The 21,180-nt window shown below is 43.3% G+C and overlaps 1 protein-coding gene across 3 annotated transcripts in view; it reads left to right on the forward strand.

The window, feature by feature from the left end:
- Window positions 1-482: 482 nt before the first annotated feature.
- The window catches only part of crtc3 (CREB regulated transcription coactivator 3), a 112,253-nt gene continuing 91,555 nt past the window's right edge, over window positions 483-21,180 (forward strand). For all 3 annotated transcript variants that reach the window (XM_073024764.1, XM_073024765.1, XM_073024766.1), the window contains exon 1: window positions 483-1,371. In XM_073024764.1, coding sequence (XP_072880865.1) covers window positions 1,153-1,371 — 219 coding nt within the window. In that variant the 5' untranslated portion in view covers window positions 483-1,152. The remainder of the gene's footprint in view (window positions 1,372-21,180) is intronic.

Genomic DNA, 21,180 nt, shown 5'->3' on the forward strand with positions numbered 1-21,180 from the left:
ATCTAGATCTCTGCTCCTGTGATTGTTTTCAAATTTAATTACTCCATCATTGCCAATCATCTCTTCAGCCCCCAAAGCCCTAAAGGGTGAAATCCCCAGCCTCAGTGTCTCCACATCCCTTTCCTGCTTTCAGATACTCTTAAACACCAACTTTTTTTGACCAATCTCTTGTTCTTTTGCCCAATTTGCCTGACATCAGTTTGGATCAATTTTGTTTCACGATGCCCTCTGGTAGACATCTGAATGTGTGATTTAAATGCAATTGCAATTTTTCGTCAAACTTTTTCCTCATATTGAAGCTTATGACTTCATATGATTTTCCTTGATATAAAGTTTTGAGGTTAGCATATGCTAAATTTGTTGTTTTGGATCATTTGAAGTATGCCCATCCCATTAGGGGAGGGGATAACGACAGCCCAATGAGTTCAGTCACTGTATGATTTGTTCTGTGAGCTGCCCTCTTGTCTCCTCTAGTGGTGAAGTTGAGAAGGAACATTCAATTTACCTCCTCTCATTTTGTTTTTCTTCCCTTCCTCCGTGTGTGTCTCAGTGTTTTGGCGATGCCAGGAGACCCAGGGCTGGTATTTGGAGGATAGAAGACGGCGAGTTTTACTGAGGGAACAGTGCCTCAATAGACAAGGAGCTGACTGTTTTGGATGCCACTCACCCAACTGTTGAAGAAGACAGTACGACAACTATAATTTTTCCAGTGGAGAAGAAGTGCCCCTGAGCGGCAAGCCCGCTGAATATTGCTGCAGGATGGTTGTGTGTTGGTCCTGTGACCGCAGCAGGGTTTCGGGTTGATTTTTGCGATCAGATTTTAGTTTTAGGGGAAGATTTTGGGGATATGTTTTAGGGAGATTTTGGAGAGTATTTTAGGGGCACCTTTAGATGTCACGACTGGCTGTGAACGCAGAGTTGAGTGTTTTTGGCGTCAAGGGGCAAGGTTAGGTAGCATTTGGGGTAAGTTTTTTGTTTTCGCGTATTTTGAAGAGACTCTGGGTATTTGGGGCAGTTATTGGTTATCACGGAGTACTGGGTCAGGTTTTAGTGTTTTATTTGAAGTGGGTGGTGTTATTTCGGGAGAAGTTTTGTTGATCGGTGTTATTTAGGGAGGAGATTCACCGCGGACTCACCCTTGCTGCTCCGAAAATGGCGGGGAGTAGTTGCAGTCCGGGGCCCGGCGCCGGAGGCTCGTCGGGCGGCTCGGCGTCGGCCTCCAGTCCCGGGCCCGGGCCTGGCCCTTCCAGTGGTGGCTCGACCGCCTCCAACCCCCGTAAGTTCAGCGAGAAGATCGCGCTGCACAACCAGAAACAGGCCGAGGAGACGGCTGCCTTTGAGGAGGTGATGAAGGATCTCAGCGTATCGCGGGTAAGTGGCATCAGGAAGCGCAGCCCTCCGGGCGCCGCAATCACGAGAGCGCCAGGCTTCGTGGCCTGTGCAGCTTGGCAAAGCACAACTAAATTAATCCACCATCGGTAATATAAGGCGAATATAACTCTTCCGTGAATACTTTATAGAATAATTTACGACAAATGTTGATATCAGTTGTTATAGTTTCGAATGTGATAACATCAAAAATTTCGAAGTGTATTTAACTAAACAGACACTGATTTTTTTTTATTGGCTGTAACTGAAGAAGTAACAGACTCCTAATGAAATGTTTCATTATGTTCCTGTTGTGTTTGGATTTGGCTTCCCTGGTTTTGGCTCTTTAGATTCTGCTGTATTGTCGAGGTTTCCTTTGCAGACCAGTTCACTGTCTGACTGACCCCAGCACTCAGCGATGGCCATGCGTCGGACCTGACCCTTGATTCAGTGACTTGGCGTCCAGCCTTCGGGTCCACAAAGGTTCACAACCCCTGAGTGAAGAAATTCCTCATCACTGTCCTAAACAGCTACCCCATTATCCCAAGTGTGCTCCTACTCCGGGTCCAACCTGTCTAGACTGAGGAATAACTCGTCAATCCTTCTCAAAAACCATATATCTGACCGTTTGGTCAGTTGATTCTTGTGGAATTTGGACTTAAATGTAGTGACTTTGGCATAGAGTTTGATGATGACACCAGTATTGGCAGTGTGTGTGATGGGGAGGATAAACTTCTCGGTCAGGGAGACAATACGGACTGGTTGTGTGTGACCACCATTGGCAACGGGAGGATAATCTGGACATTGTCTGGAATGGAGAACTTCAGCTGTGAGGAGAGATCTGATTGGAAGGGTTTATTTTCTGTGACCCTGCAAAGGCTGAGGAGGTTTCTGCTTGTGCTATACAAAATTATAAAGGGCATACATAGATGGGGTAAAAAAAAAAGTGAGAAATATTTCCCCTTAGTAAAATTATCTCTGGCCTCTGGTCGGGGTCAACCGTGGATGTTGCATCCTAGCTGTCTACAAGCCAGGGTGGTATGATCTGGAGAGCAAGCTGTTGCCCATGCAGCAGGCTCCCTCTCTCCACACAGCTGATTAAAAGGAACAGCAGAGACCGATATAGTTTGGATACCAGCAGCATCGCAGGAGTTGCCAGTCAGCGTTGAACTCAACATTGGACTGCCAGCTCTGGATTTTTCTTCGGGATTTACTCCCAAAGCCTTTCCCATGAATGGGAATAGCTGCAAGGCAGCAGAGGTTTGAGAGAAGCGTTTTCCTTTTCCTAGAGGAGCTGCCAGTCTCAGCTGACAAGTTCCATCTACCCGAAGTAACATGTTTTAAGGTGGCAGTAACCAAGGTTTGCCCCTTCTTCTGTCAGTAAAAATGGTTCCTCCGGGCTTAGTAGTGAAGGCCAGGAGCTGGACTTGGTTGTCAAAGGCTACTTAAGATGCATGCCATAGGTAGTGTGAGCTTGTCACTGCTAACCTCCCCCCCCCCCCCCCCCCACCTTGCCACCTCCCCAGCTATCACAGTCTTAAGGAACCAAAATTATCTCTAACTGGAGATCAAAGGTTTAAGATTAGGGGTGGGTGATTTACAGAGAATTTGAGGATAAAATTTTTAATGTAGATGGTGGTTGAAATCTGGAAGGCATCTCTCGCAATTTAGTATTTAGACATGCACTTTAAATGCCAAGTGGACCAAGTGCTGAGAGACTACAGATGTGGGTATCTGGAACAAAAAAAAAACAACTTGCGGAAGAACTCTGTGGGTCAGGCAGCATCTGTGGAGGGAAATGGACCGTCAGCGTTTCAAGCTTGAGAACCTTCATCTAGTCAGAAAGAACAGGAGAGAAGCGCAGTGTAGAGTTGAGGGCAAGGGTTGGAGCAAGAGCTAGTAGGTGATAGGTGGATCCAGGTGAGTAGGGGTGATGGCAGATTGAAAAAGGAAAAGTGGAGTTGGATATAAGAGGTCGGGAGATGGAGGCAGCAAAGGGCTACAGGTACTGAAATCTGATGGGAAAGGAAGGTGGAGCGTGGAACAAAGTAAGGGAGGTGGGGTGGCGGTTGGAGGGGACCTGATGGGATGAGTAGGTGGATGATATGCAGATGGTGTGCGTAGAATAAGGAATGAAACTGGATGACGGTGTTGGAGCGGAAGGTGCTTTGTGTGTGTGTGTGTGTGAGTGAAAGAAAGAGAAACTGGGTAGATCAGGATGACAGAAAATGGATGGAGGGAAGCAGGTGTTCTGAAATTGGTCTCATGGTTTTGTGCCATCTGCAAATAGGGACATTTAGGAAAATCTCACTGCTACTCTGTCTCTTTTTATTTAGCCAATTTCTCTTCATGCTGTGGCAGGTCCTCTATCAGTCGTGCTTTCGAACTGTTATTGTACCTTCTTTAACATATGGAAGTCCATATCTACCACATCTACCGTATCTGTCCTGTTTGCTCACCAGGAGAGCTCCAAAATCTTATTTAAACTTACCTTTTACATATTGGTATTGGCTTTCTAGAAGTAATGTGCCCTTCCCTAATTGGTTATTGGTTCTGTCCTGATTACTATTTCTGAATCTTTATCCACCACTGAGATTAAATCGACTGATCAATCATTATTGGCTTCAACGAGGGTGTACAAACTCAGTTCAATTAATTCATTCATCTATCCATCCATCTGGTTATTAATTAATTGGTTATTTATTTGACTAATGAATTGATCAGATGTTGTCTTTTGGACATTGGTTGTTTGTCAATCTTTGTAGATTTTTCATTGATTCTATTGTATTTCTACTGTGAATGTCTGCAAGAAAATGAATCTCAGGATTGTATATGGTGACATAGTCGTATTTTGATAATAAATTTACTTTGAAGTTTGCACGATTATAGCCAGAGACTCTGCATCCTTCAGCAACCTGCAGTGAACCTAATCTACCCCAGTTGATTTATCCACTTTAAGTACTGTACCGTGATCTTTCCCTCAACCTCCTCTTTATCAAATTTTTGCCTGGCCAGAATTTTATTTACTACTTTGCTGATGCTTCCTTGAACCATGTCCTACTCCGACAAGTAATTTCCTTTTTAAGTCTGAGCAGCCTCTCTTCTGTGGCAGCAATTACCGTAGATTCCGGACTACAGAGCGCACCTGATTAAAAGCCGCTGGCTCTAATTTTAGAAATAAAATCAATTTTTTAATTGTAAAGGCCACATCGGATTTTAGGCCGCACCGGATTTTCGGCCGCAGGTGTCCCACGTTGTAATATGAGATATTTACACAGAAAGATATTACACGTGAGGATTTTTTTAAACTTTTAATTAAATCCATATGGTAACAAAAACAAATACATATTGCAAATGCTTTTTTTCGAACCGTGCCCGTACGCGGCTACTTTTAAATATACGTTGCGTATACTTCTTTACTGAACAACATTCCAATATCTCCTAACGACTGGTAAAAAAAATATATATATTGCAGCCTACCAGGAAAAGTTATTGATCACCTTTAACTTAAAAGCAGATTTCGCTCAGATCCAAAGCCGCTCGCGTAATGCGCTCCCCCCCTCCTTTCCGTTTATCGCAAACCGGCATTTTCCCACAAGACACTGCGAAACCGGGTGTGACGTCATAGCATCCCGCGATGTAGTACAGAAAACAAATATAGTTTAAACTAAGTAGGCAGCACAATGCTTCGAGTGTTTTCCATGTTGATGAGGGTGAGTACAAATGACTGATTTACAATAATTTAATTGTGAAAGTGCGCTTGATTTATCGTACAATTTCATTGGACCTCTGTGAACTACTCATCAATTTTATTGGTCTACTGTTATGAGGCAAAATGTTTACGAGGCGGCATGAAAAAAATCATGCATTAGCCGCTTCGGATTATTGGCCGCAAAGTTCAAAGCTGTTCAAAATGTGGGAAAAAAGTAGCGGCTTAAAATCCGGAATCTACGGTATTTATTTTATTTATTTGGAGATAATGCAGAACAGGCCCTTCCGACCCAGCAACCAGTGACTTAACTCTAGCCTACTCACGGGGCAATTTACAATGACCAATTAACCTACTAACTGGTACTTTTTTGGATTGTGGGAGGAAACCGGAGCACCCGGAGAAAACTAATGCAGTCACAGGGAGAATGTACAAATTCCTTACAGACGGTGCCGGAATTGAGCTCTTAACTCCGATGCCCTGATCTGTAATAGTGTTGTGCTAACCACTATGCTACCGTACCCTATTAATAAGCCAATAGGAATTCCTTGCATTCCCTTTTAAATTGAGATCCAGTCTTTTTTCATCCTCTTACTTTTGCCTCTCCGCTATCCTTTTTTTAACCTCCCCTCTGACGTTTCTCTAATTAGCTTGGTCCTCATTTGTGGTTGCAGCCTGACTCTCTATCTGCTCTGTTCTGTTCCCTATTAATTCATCCTTGAAGCTCACTTTAATTTCCCTGCCCTTCATGGGAATGTACCTGGGGAACAGTAGAAACATCTCCACTTCAATAGCCTCCCTTTGTTCATTGATGGCTCGGCCTGCCAAGCATTGCTTCCAATTTCCCCAGGCCAGATCTGTTCTCATCCAGCCAAAGCTGGCTTGACTCCAGTTGACTATTTTTTACTGTGGAGAGATCCAAGTCCCTTTCCATAGCTGCTGTAAACTTCACAATTATTCGACTGCTGGAATCAGGTTGGGGCATCAGAGTTTCGAGTTCAAATCTGGAAGGAGTCTCTACATCCTCCCTGTGGAACTTGTGAGTTTTCTCCGGGCACTCTGGTTTCCTCCTAACGTACTAGTTAGTAGATTAATTGGTCATTGTAAATTGTGCTGTGATGAGGCTCGGTGTAAATCAGGGGTTGCTGGGCAGTGTGGCCAGACGGGTCTGTTCTGCTGTATCTCAGTAAATAAATATCGGTGGACTGGTTAGCTGGAGACAAAAGTGACAAATGGAATTCAGTCTGACAAAGTGCAAGGCGATAAACAAGTCAAAGAAGTGGCTGATGAACTGGTTGGATAGTGGCTAACTTGGCTGAGAAGGATACTTGCATTTATTGGATAAGGGTAGAAAGATTTAAAGATCTTTAAATCTTTTTTTTTAAAGATTAGCTTTATTTGTCACATTACATCAAAACTGGAACACACAATGAAATGCATTTTTTGCGCCAACGACCAACTCAGTCGGAGGATGTGCTGTGGGTCCATAAGTGTTGCCCTGCCTCCAGCCCCAACATAGCATGCCCACAACTTACTGACCTTAACCTGTACAGAGCACCTGGAGGAAACCCATGCAGTTAACTACAAACTCTTTACAGACAGAGTGGAGGAGGAGGAAAGTTGTGTGCAGGGCTGCGAGAAAGATGTGTTGAGCCATAGCTGGAAACTTAAATATCCTGGTTTTCACACAAAAGATCTCAGCACATCGACACGGAACGCTGTCACAGGAAAGCAGCATCCTTTATCAGAACCCGTACCAGTGGGTTCAGGAACAGTTATTACCCCTGAACCAGCATGGGTATCTTCACTCAACTTCACACACCCCATCACTGAACTATTCCGGCAGCCTATGGACTTACATTCTATGACTCTTTATCATGTGTTCTCAATATTTATTCTGATTTATTTATTATTATTGGTTTTTTAAATCTCATTTTGTATGTTTGTTATCTTTGCACATTGGTTGTTTGCCCGTATGGTCTGTCTTGATTCTATTGTGTTTCTTGTATTTACTGTGAATGCTCGCAAGAAAATGATTTCTTTTTAATCAAAGTACATGTATGTCACCATTGTTTTTTTATAATATGTACTTTGATAATAAATTTACTTTGCAATCTCTTATGCGATCTATGTTCAGAGAAGATGTAAGAGAAAGTTGGCAGGTTTGGAGAGCAGTAGCAATAAGGAGAGATTTTCTCTGATGTTAAACAATGACTTTGTTTAAAAGACATTTGCACAGGTACTTGGATAGGAAAGGTTACAGGGAAATGGGCCAAATGTTGGCAAATGGGGTTTTGCCAAAGGTCCTGTTTCTGATTCTGTCTCTCTAAAGCAACGGAGACAGGGTAAATTTAATTGTGCAGAATAAAAGAACGGGAGTCCTGGTGTTATTTTTACCTGGGGTTTGAGGTCTGTCTGTGGGTGGGTGGGAGGGAGGAAAAGGGCTTGTTTTTGCAGTTCCTGTTTTCATCGGTGGTTGTGTTCGCTGTTCTGCTGAGCCTCGTGGGCATATTATGTTGGTGCAAGTATGGAGATACGTCCCTGGGTGTGATGGTTGTTAATGCAGATGACGCATTTCACTGTATGTTTTAATGTAGTTGTGATAGATACATGAATCTAATTTTTAGTTTCATGAATCGGAGACTTTGGTCATCGGGATGCTGCATCAGTGGGGTGAGTGGAGCGGATGGTCCAGATCAAGCATGTTCCAGCATTTTACCTCTGATTATCTCTATTATCTTGACATCAAAAAATGTTGCCTGAGCTGTTCAATTTTACCAGTGTCTGTGGTGATTTCTCCCTTTGTGGTTGTGTGATGTGTTGTTGTAATTCAATATTGCATTAAAAAACTGAGAAGACATTGGACTCAATGGAAGTTCCTGGAGGTGATCTATTCAAGGGGGAGACACGCTACATGAGAGTGACCTCCTCTATGCCGCAGAGAACAAGCAGCAGCTGCAAAAGGAGAGACCGAACAACTTCAAGGCCCAACCACTAACCACAGCCACCACTGACTCTTGCCCACAGTGCCCAGAATGTGTGCATCCCAGATTGGCCTTCACAGACACCCGAGGACCCACCAAGAAACCCTCTTACTCGCCTCGAGTGATGGCACTAGGCTGTGGGACCACAGTTTAATTGCTGTTCAGTAAGCACTGAACTTTATGTATGTTTTACAAGATGGTGTGTCACGTTCTTAGAAAGCCCTCAGTATTGCACTTTTCAGAACACAAGGCTGTGTTATCCACACATGCCTCAAACAATGCAAGTTGTAAAAGATTTTATTTACTTTTTTCACATAAATTCTGTCAGATCTAATTTTATTTCTTATCTCAATCTTCTGAGTATTGATCTGTGAATCTGCAAGTGTGAATTTTATTTATTTAGAGATACTTCATGGTATCAGGCTCTTCCGGCCCAGCGTGTGTGCACCACCCAATTATACCCATGTGACTAAATTAACCTACTAACCTGTACGTCTTTGGAATGTAGGAGAAATTTTTTGTGTGGTGAACTGACAGTTGGAAAGCAGCTCTAGATGTATTCCTCTTCTGCTGAATAAGTCCCCGGAGATAATCAGTTTGCTCTTTGATCTTCTGTCAAATATTAAATAGCCTAAATCAGCTCACAGCTATTTCCGGGAAGGCTAACCTCACTTACAGCACAAACCCTGCCAACCCGAATTTATGGTGTAGTCTGCCAACAAAGTCACTCGCCTGTGACTACATCAAATCTGGATGATGGTTGAAGAGATTTCCTACCTTTGATTCTCTGATCTTGTTTGCATATGAGATACTTCACACTCCCAGTTGTTCTCATTGATGAGTCTGGGTTCAACTTGGGTGAACATGCAATTCAACTTGGAAACACCAATCTTTATTTTTGTTGTAGATTTTCAGCTAGGCCGACGTGTACCTGTGATGCAGACCTCTATGGACATGGTGCAATCCAGGCAGGGCAGGGATGGAGCAAGAATAAGTCACAGATGTTTTTTGCTGATGATCTTCCCCCGAACCCCAAGTAATGTCACAGTAGCCTAGCAATTAGTGTATTGCAACCCAGGTTCAATTCCTGCCATTGTCTGTAAGGAATTTTTGTACCTTCTTGGGACTTCACTTTCCAGGTGCTCCACTTTCCTCCCACATTCCAAAGGCACATGAAATAGTTGGTTAATTGATCACATTGGTGTAATTGGGCTGCATAGGCTCATTGGGCCAGAAAGGCCTGTTACTATGTGGTACCTTTCTTTGGGGTGAAAAAAACAAGGAAAATGTGTTTTTCGGAAGTCTGCTGTCTGGCATGTGAAAGAACTGACTCCCCAAAGGAGCTGACCGAGTATAATTAGGGTTTCAGCACTGGTGGTGTTGCCCTGAGAAAGGCCACAGATATTGGTTCACTTCTCCTAAAGTGACGAGACAGTGTCAGTGGTGTATCTCCATTACCCTGAAATGCCTGCTGTAGGTGTTCCAAGTCTCAGGCATATCAGACAGCAGGGAGCATTGATGCCTGAAAGGCCACGGGGTTCAGGCAGGAACAGAGCACTGGGATCTGTCCTAGGACCTCTGCTCCTTGTGATGTTTATAAATGACTTGGATGAGGAAGTGGAAAGGCTGGGTAGTACGTTTGGAAATGAGACAAAGATTGGTGGTGTTGTAGATAGTGTAGAAGGTTGTCATAGGTTCCAGCAGGATGCAGAGCTGGGTGAGAAGAGGCAGGTGGTGCACAACACGCTGGGCTGGAAGAGCCTGTTACTGTGAAGTATCTCTAAATATAATTCACACTTGCAGGTTCTCAGATCAATACTCAAAAATTTGAGATATGAAGTAAAATTAGATCTGACGGAATTTATATGAAAAAGTAAATGAAGTCTTCTGCAACTTGCAGTGAAGTGATTGACTTTTGAAAGGTCAAGTTTGAAGGTAGAATTATAGGGTTAATGGCAGTATTCTTAACAGCTGGAGGAAAGAGACATCTTGGAGTCCACATCCATAGATCTCTCAAATTTGCTGTGCAAGTTGATAGGATTGTTAAGAAGGTGTTTAGAATGTTGGCCTTCATTAGTTGGGATATTGAGTTCAAGAGCTGTGAGGTAATTTGCAGCTTCATAAAACCTCGGATAGACACACTTGTAATATTGTACTCAGATCTAGTCATGTAATTATAAAAAGGATGTAGAAGCTTTAGAGGAGGTGCATAGGGGATTTGCCAGGATGCTGCCTGGTCCTGAGAGCATGTCTTAAGAGGAAAGGTTGAGTGAGCCAGGGCTTTTCTTGTAGGAGAATGAGAGGTGACGATAGAGGTTCATAACATGATAAGAGGTATGGATCAAGTAGATAGCCAGAGACTTTTCCCCAGGGAGTAAATAACTAATACAAAGATGCTGGAAATCAAAAGCAACACACACATAAAATGCTGGAGAAACTCAGCAGGTCAGGCAGCATCTTTGGAAATGAATAAACAGTCGACATTTTGGGTTGAGGCTCTTCTTCAGGACTGAGAAGGAAGATGATGCCAGAATCAAAAGGTGGAGGGAGAGGAAGGAGGTCAGGTGGAATGTGATAGGTGAGGACGTGGGTGGGGAAAGGTCAAGGGCTGGAGAGGAAGGAATCTGATAGGAGAGGAGAGTGAACCAGAGGAGAAAAGGTAGGAAGAGGGACCCAGGGGCAAGTGAGAAAAGATAAAAGGTCACAGTCAGGAATGGGGAGGGTGGGATTTTTTTTAACTGGAAGGAGAAATGGATATTCATGCCATCAGGCTGAAAGCTACCCAGACACAATATAAGGTGTTGCTTCTTCCACTTAAGCTGCTTGCTGGGAAGGAGACTAGTGGGGATGGACAAATGAGCATGGGAGGGACTGATTCCCTGCAGAGAGAGGGTTAGGGAGGTAAGGATTTTTAATGGTGGGATCCCTTTGGAGAAGGCAGAAGTTGCAGAGGATGCAGAGACTGATGGGGTGGTAGATAAGGACAAGAGGAACTCTGTTAAGCTGGTAGGAAGATAGGGTGAGCATGGATGTGCGGGAAATGGAGGGGATGTGGGTGAGGGCATCATCAACAGTAGGAGGAGGACACCTCTGATGTCCTGGAATGGAAAGCCACGTCCTGAGAACATGTGGTGGAGGTTAAGGATCTGAGAAAAGTGAATAGCATTTTTACAGGAGGTAGGGTGTGACAAGGTATAGTCAAGATAACCTTGGGAATCTGTAGGTAAATAAAAGACATCAGTTGACAGTTTGTTTCCAAAGATGAAGACAGAGAGATTGAGAAAGGGGAGGGAGGTGTCAGAGATGGACCAAGTGAATTTAAGGACAGGGTGGATGTTGGAGGCAAAGTTGATGATATTGACGAGCACCAATGCAGTCATCAGTGTAGTACAGGAATAGTTGGGAAGTATTACTGGGAAAGGGTTCAGCCATAGACTGTTCTGCATTGCCAACGGAGATGCTGGCATAGCTGGGGCACATGTGAGTGCCGAAGGAAAAATTGTTCAGGGTGAGGACCTGTTCTGACAGATAGAGGAGGATGATGGTGGTGGTGGGGGGAAATATTGGATGGTTCTTTTGTCAAGAAGAAGCAGAGAGCTTTGAGGTCTTCTTGATGGGGCATAGGAGTGTGATAGGGATTGAACATACATGGTGAAAATGAGGCAGTCAGGGCCAGGGAATTGAAATTTACCAGGGAGAACGAGGGCACAAGAAATGTTGCATACGGATGTAGGTGGGAAGGGGTTGAACCAAGGGGGATAAAATAGAATCCAGGTATGAGGACACAAGTTCAGTGGGGCAGGAGCAGCCAGAGATAATAGGCCTACCCAGACTTACATTTTCTGGATCTTGGGTAGGAGGTAGAAATGACAGTGTGGGGTAAGGGAACTGAGTTTGGTGGCAGTGAATGGGAATTCTCCAGAGTTGATGAGGTCAGTGATAGTGTAGTATGTAGTGGGATGTCAGAGATAAGTTTTTACCACAGGGCGTGGTGGGTGTATGGAATGTGTTGTCAAGGGTGATGGGAGAGGCAGATACGTTATTGACATTTAAGAAACTCTTAGATAGGTACGTGGATGAATAAAAATGGAGGGCTATGTAGGAGGGGAGAATTAGATTGATCCTAGAGTAGATTATAAGGTCTGCATGACATCGTGGCCATGGCCTGTACTGCTCTGTAGTGTTGTGTGTTCACAGTTAGTTATGCAACATGAAAACAGACCCTTCAGCCCAACTCATTCATGCTGGCCAGGTTGGCTCCATGAGCCAGTCCAAATGCATTTTCCTGCATTTGGTCCATGTCCCTCTACACCTTTCCGATCCATGTACCTGTCCAGATGGCTTAAATTTTGGAGAAAGCCTCTCTTCAGTGCTCTCCAAGCTTGTCAGCATTCTCATAAATCTTCTCATCGAACACTTGTGTGATCACATCTTTTATCTTTAATTGGGAGAGGGTGGTCAGCAGGCACTGGTTGGGCCGATGGCCTTTATTGCTCTATGACTCCATTACTCTGTAGATTTCTTGATCTTCAAGAAATGTATGTTGTACTTCTTCCTACGCCGAGATATGAAAGCTCAAAGCCCAACAAGGAAAGATTTGGTATTGAATCTTGGGAAATGACACCAAGTGGATTAGAAAGACAGACAATAGTGTCTATGTTGTCACATATTTTATGAAGAAAGTAGAAAAGGATTTAAGAATTCCCAAGTCTAAAATATGTGATTGACAAAAACTTGTTTCAAAGTTTATCATCTTGTGTAGATAAAGTAAACAATATTGTCAGACATTGGGAGCATTTAAGCTGCTCTACAGGAAAAATACATTCAGTGGCCACTTTATTATGTACCCGCACACCACTTATTAATGCAAATATCTAATCAGCCAATCATGTGGCAGCAACTCTTAAGCATTAAAGTATGCAGACACAGTCAAGAGGTTCAGTTGTTACACCAAACATCTGAATAAGGAAGAAATGTGATCTAAGTGACTTTGATTGGAATGATTGTTGGTGCCAGACAGGGTGGTTTGACTAATTCAGAAACTGATGATCTCGCACAACACGTTAAACTTGAATTAGATGGGCTACAGCAGCTGGGTTCTACTCCTGTATCTAATAAAGTGGCCACTGAGTATATATTGTGGTAAAATGGAAAGGACAAATTAAACAGCAGTGAGTCTTTATGGATGAATTAAAAGACTTGGGAACAATTGAGGGCAATACTTTCTTTTCATACATAGACAGCTGTGGAGAGCGTGGTCAGAGACAGCACCAATGGATTAGAAGACGTTTCTCTAGACTACAGTGAATGCACAAAGCATATCTCACTCACAGCAGATGAAACAAAACTTTACTATCCTTTATCCAGTCTTGCAGTCCAATGCCTTGCAGCTGCTGTACACTCGATGCTGACAGGCAGGGCACTCTCGATGGTGCTCCTGCAGAAAGTTGTTAGAGTGGCCTGGGTGAACCTTACATACCAAATACAAGATAATAGAGGCATTGATGGATGGCCAGAGACTTCTGTCCTCAGGGCAGAAATGGCTAATATGTGTGGACATAATTTTAAGGTGGTTGGAGTAAATGGTAGAGGTAAGTTTATTTTTCACAGAGAACATGCACAGTGGGTGCATGGAATTATGTCTGTGAGGTCATGATAAATGATTGGGAAGGCAATGAAGGTCTATGAAATTGAATGATTAAAGAGCAAAACAAAATATTAAATACAGATAGATTAATTAAAATAAGAATCCTTGGATAGGAAAGGGCCATTAAGTGATAGATAAATGCCAAAGGTAATGATTAGGATCTGTCAGCTGGACTCCAGGAAGAGGGAACAGCCTCAGAACGGAAGAATTTCCCTTTGGAACAGAGACAAGGGGAACTTCTATAGACAGAGGGTGGTGAATCTGTGGAATTCATTGCCTCAGATGGCTGTGGAGATTGGGAATATAGTATTTAAAGTGGTATGTTCTTGATTGGGTAAGAGCATCAAAGCTTACAGAGAGGATGAAGTTCAGAGGGGAAATAAATCAGCCATGATTGAATGGCAGAGTAGATTCAATGGGCCAAATGACCTAATTCTGGTTCTGTGTTTTATGTTCTTACCTAAACCCACCCTGCCCCTGTTGACAAAGTCCATGGTGTTGGATTTTTTTTAAAGTTGCCTTCTCACCCAATCCTGCCTCCTTTGAAGATTGAGATGATGCTCATTGAGGTCTCTGTTCTGGCACCCCCTTTAGCGTTGTGCCCTTTATATCACTACTCACCATATGGACCATCTGCCTATGGTGCCAGCCTCTTGTGTTCGAGCACTACCCTCTTTGTTTTGAAATGGAGCTCTGTGCACCCAAGACCCAGGTTGCTAATATAGTTCAGGAAAAGCTGTGTTGAGCTCAAATAGCTCAAGTTCTAACTATCGACCCTCTGTTATTGCTTTCTGTTGTTCTAGATGGAGGAATGCCATTGTCAGAGTCAGTATGGATAGAACTGAGAAATTCTAAGGGTAGAAAGACCCTAATGGGAGTTATCTACAGGCCCCCAAACAGCAGTCTGGATGTAGGGTGTAAGTTGAATGAAGAGTTAAAATTGGCATGTTGCAAAGGTAATGATACAGTTGTCATGGGGGATTTCAACATGCAGGTAGACTGGGAGAGTCAGAATGGTACTGGACCCCAAGAAAGGGAGTTTGTGGAGTGCCTCCGAGATGGTTTCTTAGAACAGCTTGTATTGGTGCCTACCAGGGAGAAGACAATTCTAGATTTAGTGTTGTGCAATGAACCCGATTTGATCAGGGACCTTGAGGTAAAGGAACCATTAGGAGGTAATGACCATAATATGGTATGTTTTAACCTACAATTTGAGAAGGAGAAGGGAAAATCGGATGTGTCAGTATCACAGTTGAACAAAAGGAACTATGGAGCTATGAGGGAGGAGCTGGCCAAAGTTCAATGGAACAATACCCTAGCAGGGAAGACAGTGGAACAAAAATGGCAGGTATTTCTGGGAATAATGCAGAAGGTGCAGGATCGGTTCATTCCAAAGAGGAAGAAAGATCCTAAGGGGTGGCCGTGGCTGACGAGGGAAGTAAGGGCAGTATAAAAATAAAAGAGAAGTATAACATAGCAAAGATGAGCGGTAAACCGGAGGACTGGGAAGCTTTTAAAGAGCAACAGAAGATAACAAAAAAGGCAATACACCAAGAAAAAATGAGGTACGAAGGTAAGCTAGCCAAGAATATAAAGGAGGATAGTAAAAGCTTCTTTAGGTATGTGAATAGCAAAAAAATAGTTAAGACCAAAATTGGGCCATTGAAGACAGAAACGGGTGAATTTATTATGGGGAACAAGGAAATGGCAGATGAGTTGAACAGGTACTTTGGATCTATCTTCACTAGGGAAGACACAAACAATCTCCCAGATGTAATAGTGGCCAAAGGAACTAGGGTAAAGGATGAACTGAAGGAAATTTATATTAGGCAAGAAACGGTGTTGGATAGACTGTTGAGTCTGAAGGCTGATAAGTCCCTGGGACCTGATGGTCTGCATCCCAGGGTACTTAAAGAGGTGGCTCTAGAAATCGTGGACGCATTGGTAATCATTTTCCAATGTTCTATAGATTCAGAACAGTTCCTGCTGATTGGAGGGTGGCTAATGTTGTCCCACTTTTCAAGATAGGAGGGAGAGAGAAAACAGGGAATTATAGACCGGTTAGCCTGACGTCAGTGGTGGGAAAGATGCTGGAGTCAATTATAAAAGAGGAAATTACGACACATTTGGATAGCAGTAGAAGGATCAGTCCATGCTATGGATTTATGAAGGGAAAATCATGCTTGACTAATCTTCTGGAGTTTTTTGAGGATGTAACGATGAAAATGGACAAGGGAGAGCCAGTGGATGTAGTGTACCTGGACTTCCAGAAAGCTTTTGATAAAGTCCCACATAGGAGATTAGTGGGCAAAATTAGGGCACATGGTATTGGGGGCAGAGTACTGACATGGATTGAAAATTGGCTGGCTGACAGGAAACAAAGAGTAGTGATTAACGGGTCCCTTTTGGAATGGCAGGCTGTGACCAGTGGGGTACCGCAAGGTTCGGTGCTGGGACCGCAGCTGCTTACAATATACATTAATGATTTAGATGAAGGGATTAAAAGTAACATGAGCAAATTTGCTGATGACACAAAGCTGGGTGGCAGTGTGAAATGTCAGGAGGATGTTATGAGAATGCAGGGTGACTTGGACAGGCTGGGTGAGTGGGCAAATGTATGGCAGATGCAGTTTAATGTGGATAAATGTGAGGTTATCCACTTTGGTGGCAAGAACAGGGAGGCAGATTACTATCTAAATGGAGTCAAGTTAGGAAAAGGGGAAGGGGAAGTTAGGAAAAGGAAAAGTGGGGTGTTTTTGTACATCAGTCAATGAAAGCAAGCATGCAGGTACAGCAGGCAGTGAAGAAAGCTAATGGCATGCTGGCTTTTATAACAAGAGGACTTGAGTATAGGAGTAAAGAGGTCCTTCTGCAGCTGTACAGGGCCCTGGTGAGACCCCACCTGGAGTATTGTGTGCAGTTTTGGTCTCCAAATTTGAGGAAGGACATTCTTGCTATTGAGGGAGTGCAGCGTAGGTTCACAAGGTTAATTCCCGGAATGGCGGGACTGTCATATGTTGAAAGATTGGAGCGACTGGGCTTGTATACACTGGAATTTAGAAGGATGAGAGGGGATCTGATTGAAACATATAAGATTATTAAGGGATTGGACACACTGGAGGCAGGAAGCATGTTCCTGCTGATGGGTGAGTCCAGAACTAGAGGCCACAGTTTAAGAATAAGGGGTAGGCCATTTAGAACAGAGATACGGAAAAACTTTTTCACCCAGAGAGTGGTGGATATGTGGAATGCTCTGCCCCAGAGGGCAGTGGAGGCCAAGTCTCTGGAAGCGTTCAAGAGAGAGTTAGATAGAGCTGTTATAGATAGCGGGGTCAAGGGATATGGGGAGAGGGCAGGAACGGGGTACTGATTGTGTATGATCAGCCATGATCACAGTGAATGGCGGTGCTGGCTAGAAGGGCTGAATGGCCTACTCCTGCATCTATTGTCGATTGTCTATTGTTTTATTTCTTTATTTAAACTGTGTTTGCAATGAGAGCTTTGAAGCTTCTTAAAGTACAGCAAGATGCCGCAGGTAGGGATCCACTGCTTTTCACATTATGCATTAATGGTTTAGATGAAGGAATTAATGGTCCTGTGGGCAGGTTTGCAGACGGTGCGGAGATAGGTGGAGGGGCAGGTAGTGTTGAGGAAGCAGGGTGTCTGCAGAAAGACTTAGATTAGGAGAATGGGCAAAGAAATAGCAGATGAAATAGTGTGCAGGGAAGCGTATGGTCATGTACTTCAGTGGAAGAACTAAAGGCATAATCTATTTTCCAGGCAGCGAGTGATTTCAGAATTCGACTGTGCAATGGGACTTGTGCAGAATCTCCTAAACATTAACTTGGAGATTGAGTCAGTAGTAAGGAAGCCAAATGCAAAGTTCACATTCATTTTGAGAGGACTAGAATATATAAGAAAGCAATGCTTGCTTTGTTTTTTAGTCAGATCGCATTTGGAGTATTGTGAACAATTTTGGGCCCCAGGTTAAGAACGATGTGCTGGCATTGGACAGGGTCCAGAATACGTTCATAAGAATGAAAGGGTTAACATTTAAGGAGCATTTGATGGCTTTGGGCCTGTACTTGCTGGAGTTTAGACGAGGGGGGAGGGCAATATTGAAAGGCCTAGATAGCATGGATGTGGAGAGGATGTTCCCAATAGTGGAGGGAGTCTAGTACCAGAGGAGACAGTGTCAGAAAACAAGAATGTCCATTTGGAACGGAGATGAGAAGGAATTTCCTTAGCCTGAGGGTGGTCTGTCTGTCTGGAATTCATTTCCACAGATAGCTGTAGAGCTCAAATCATTGGATATACTTTAAAGCAGAGGTTGCGAGGTTCTTGATTAGTAAAAGAGTTAAAGGTTATGGGGAGAGGCAGGAGAATGGGTTGAGGAGGGAGAAAATAAATCAGCCATGATGGTATGATAGAGTAGACTCATTGGGCCAAATGGCCTGATTCTGCCCCTTTACTCCTGTGGTCTAAGCACCAATGTGCAGATTTAACACTAAACCTCTCCTAGTTGGCTGATGAACTAGGCGCCAATTCTCCACCTACTCAGGCCTGGATACTTACTCAGCTGCTCTGGTTCTTGGTTCCTGTTCACAGTGCTGATGAAATTCTCAGCCCTGAGTTCAAATCGCTCCATACTCTTGCCCCTCCCTCTCTTCAGCTCAGCAAAACATCTGCATTTATCAGTGTTTGTGCATCCCTAGATTTCTTTACCTCATTTAACTAAACAAGCTTCTGGAGAAACTTGTGTCAGGAAGCACCTGCAGAAGTAAATAAACAGATGGTGTGTCGGGTCATCCGGATGAAGGGTTTCAATGCAAATACTGCTCGACCCACTGAGTTCTTTCAGCAGTTCGAGTGTCTGCCATCTCTCGTCTCTCTCTATTTCTCTGTTGGTGGCTACCCTACCTTCTGAAGTTCCATTATCCAACTCTTTATTCATTCTTTTACTTAGAGCATGGAATTGGCCTCTTTCGCTCTTCACATTGCGCTGCACAGCATTCCCTGATTTAAACCTAATCTCGTAAAACAATAAGACATAGGAGCAGAATTAGACCATTTGCCCCATTGAATCTGCTCTGCTCTGCTATTTCATCATGGCTGATTTATTATCTCTCTCTACCCATTCTCCTGCTTTCTCCCTGTAACCTGTATTGTCCTGATTAATCAAGAACCTATCAACCTCTGCCTTAAATATACCCAATGACTTGGTGTGCACAGATGTCCATAACAAAAAGTTTCACAGATTCACTACCCTCTAGCTAAATAAATTTTCCCCCATCTCTGTTTGAAATTGACATCCCTCAATTCTGAGGCTGTGCCCTCTGGTCATAGATTCCCTCCACTATAGGAAATATCCACTCTATCCAGACTATTCAATATTTGATCGGTTTCAATGAGATTCTTCTAAACTTCAGCGAGTTCAGGCCCAGAGCCATCAAACACTCCTCGTATGTTAACCTTTCGTTCCTTGGATCATTCTATTGAATCTCTTCTGGGTCTTCTCCAATGCCAACACATCCTTTCATAGATAAGGAGTCCAAAAATATTCCAAGTGTGGTCTGACCAATGCCTTATAAAGCATTTTATCCTTGCTTTTTTCTTCTGGTCCTCTGGCAATGAATGGTAACATTGCATTTACTTTCCTTACCACCGACTCAACCTGCAAGTTAACTTTAGGAAATCCTGCACGAGGGCTCCCAAGTCCCTTTGCTTCTGGGATTTTTGAATTTTCTCCTCACTTACAAAGTAGTCGACACCTTTATTCCTTCTGCCATGCACTTCCCTACACTATTTTCCATCTGCTACTTCTTTGCCCTTCCCTTAATCTGTCTAAGTCCTTCTGCAGACACCCTACTTCCTCAATACCGCCTGCCCTTCCACCTATCTTTGTATCATTTACAAACTTGGCCACAAAGCCATCAATTCCTTCATCCAAATCATTGACATACAATGAGAAGCGAAGCAGTCCCTACACCGACCCCTGTGGAACACCACTGATCACCGGCAGCCAACCAGACAAGGCTCCCTTTATTCCCACTCTTTGCTTCCTGACAGTCAACCAATATTCTATCCATTCTAGAACCTTTCTGCAATGCCATGGGCTCTTATTTTGTTAAGCAACCTCATGTGCGGTACCTTGTCAAAGGCCTTCTGAAAATCCAAATAAACAACATCTCCTTTGTCTATCCTGTGTTAGTTCTGCAAAGAATTCCATAAGATTTGTCAGGCAAGATGCTCCCTTCAGAAAACCATGCTGACTTTGGCCTATTTAATCACGTGCCTCCAAATACCCTGAAACCTCATCCTTAATAATAGATTCCAACATCTTTCCAACACTGATCGCTAATTGGCCTGTAATTTCCTTCCTTCTGCCTCCTTCTCTTCCTAAAGAGTGGAGTGACATTTACAAGTTTCCAGCCCTTGGAAACCATTCCAGAATCTAGTGATTCTTGAAAGATCATTACTAGTGGCAACACAATCTCTTCAGCCACCTCTTTCAAATCCTGGGGTGTACACCATCTGGTCCAGATGACTTATCTACCTTCAGACTTCTCGGGTCCCTAAGCACCTTCTCCTTAGTAATAGCAATGGCACTCACTTCTGCCCCCCGACACTCTCACACATGTTCTCAGAGAGCTCATGTTCTTAGTGTTATTTATTTTCTTTTTTTATTTGCATGATTTGTTTTCTTTTGCAGATTAGCTGTTTGTCAGTCTGTGTTATGTACAGTTTTTCATATGTTCTGTTGTATTTATTTCCTTGTAAATGCCTGAAAGAAAATGAATCTCGGAGTTGTATATGGTGATGTATGCATACTTTGATAATAGATTTACTTTGACTGTTTTCCGGTTACACTCCAGTGAAGCAATCTGGGGGAGGGGGATTTTTTTGTTTTGTTAACAGTGTGATGGAGGTGTGAGGTGTGTGGGAGGACTGGAAGGAAAGGCTTGGTTCTTTGGTTCCAAAAGTGCCACTGTATTCAACTTCACAAGCCATGAGTCAAATTAATATTAAATGATCACATCTATCAGTACTTTGAATATTTTATTCAGCCTTCGACCTTTGTGGATTTTTAAAATCTCCGCCAGCTGCATTTGAATTTTGTGCTGTTTAACCAGATTTTGTAATAGAGATAAGCTGCACTATCCCAGACTCAGGACAACATTGCTGAGTCACGTTCACACACTATTGTCCCATAAAGCTCCTGGAATCTTTGGAACAGTGCCTCATTATATATTGAAGCCCACAAGTCCTAGATAACTTAAGAATGCTTGAACTACCTCCAATTTATTAAAATGACATAGATGTGTTCATTACTTTGTGGTGAAGAAGGAAAAGTTGAATTCTGGTGTAAAAGACTAGTGTTGTGGTGGAGAGGGGCATACCAGTGCCTTTCGATATCTACCAAATACCCAAAGGCCTAGATCGAGTGGACATTGGAGAGGGTGTTTCCAGTA

Source organism: Hemitrygon akajei, chromosome 21 (genome assembly GCF_048418815.1).
Source record: "Hemitrygon akajei chromosome 21, sHemAka1.3, whole genome shotgun sequence".
Classification (NCBI taxonomy): Eukaryota; Metazoa; Chordata; class Chondrichthyes; order Myliobatiformes; family Dasyatidae; genus Hemitrygon; species Hemitrygon akajei.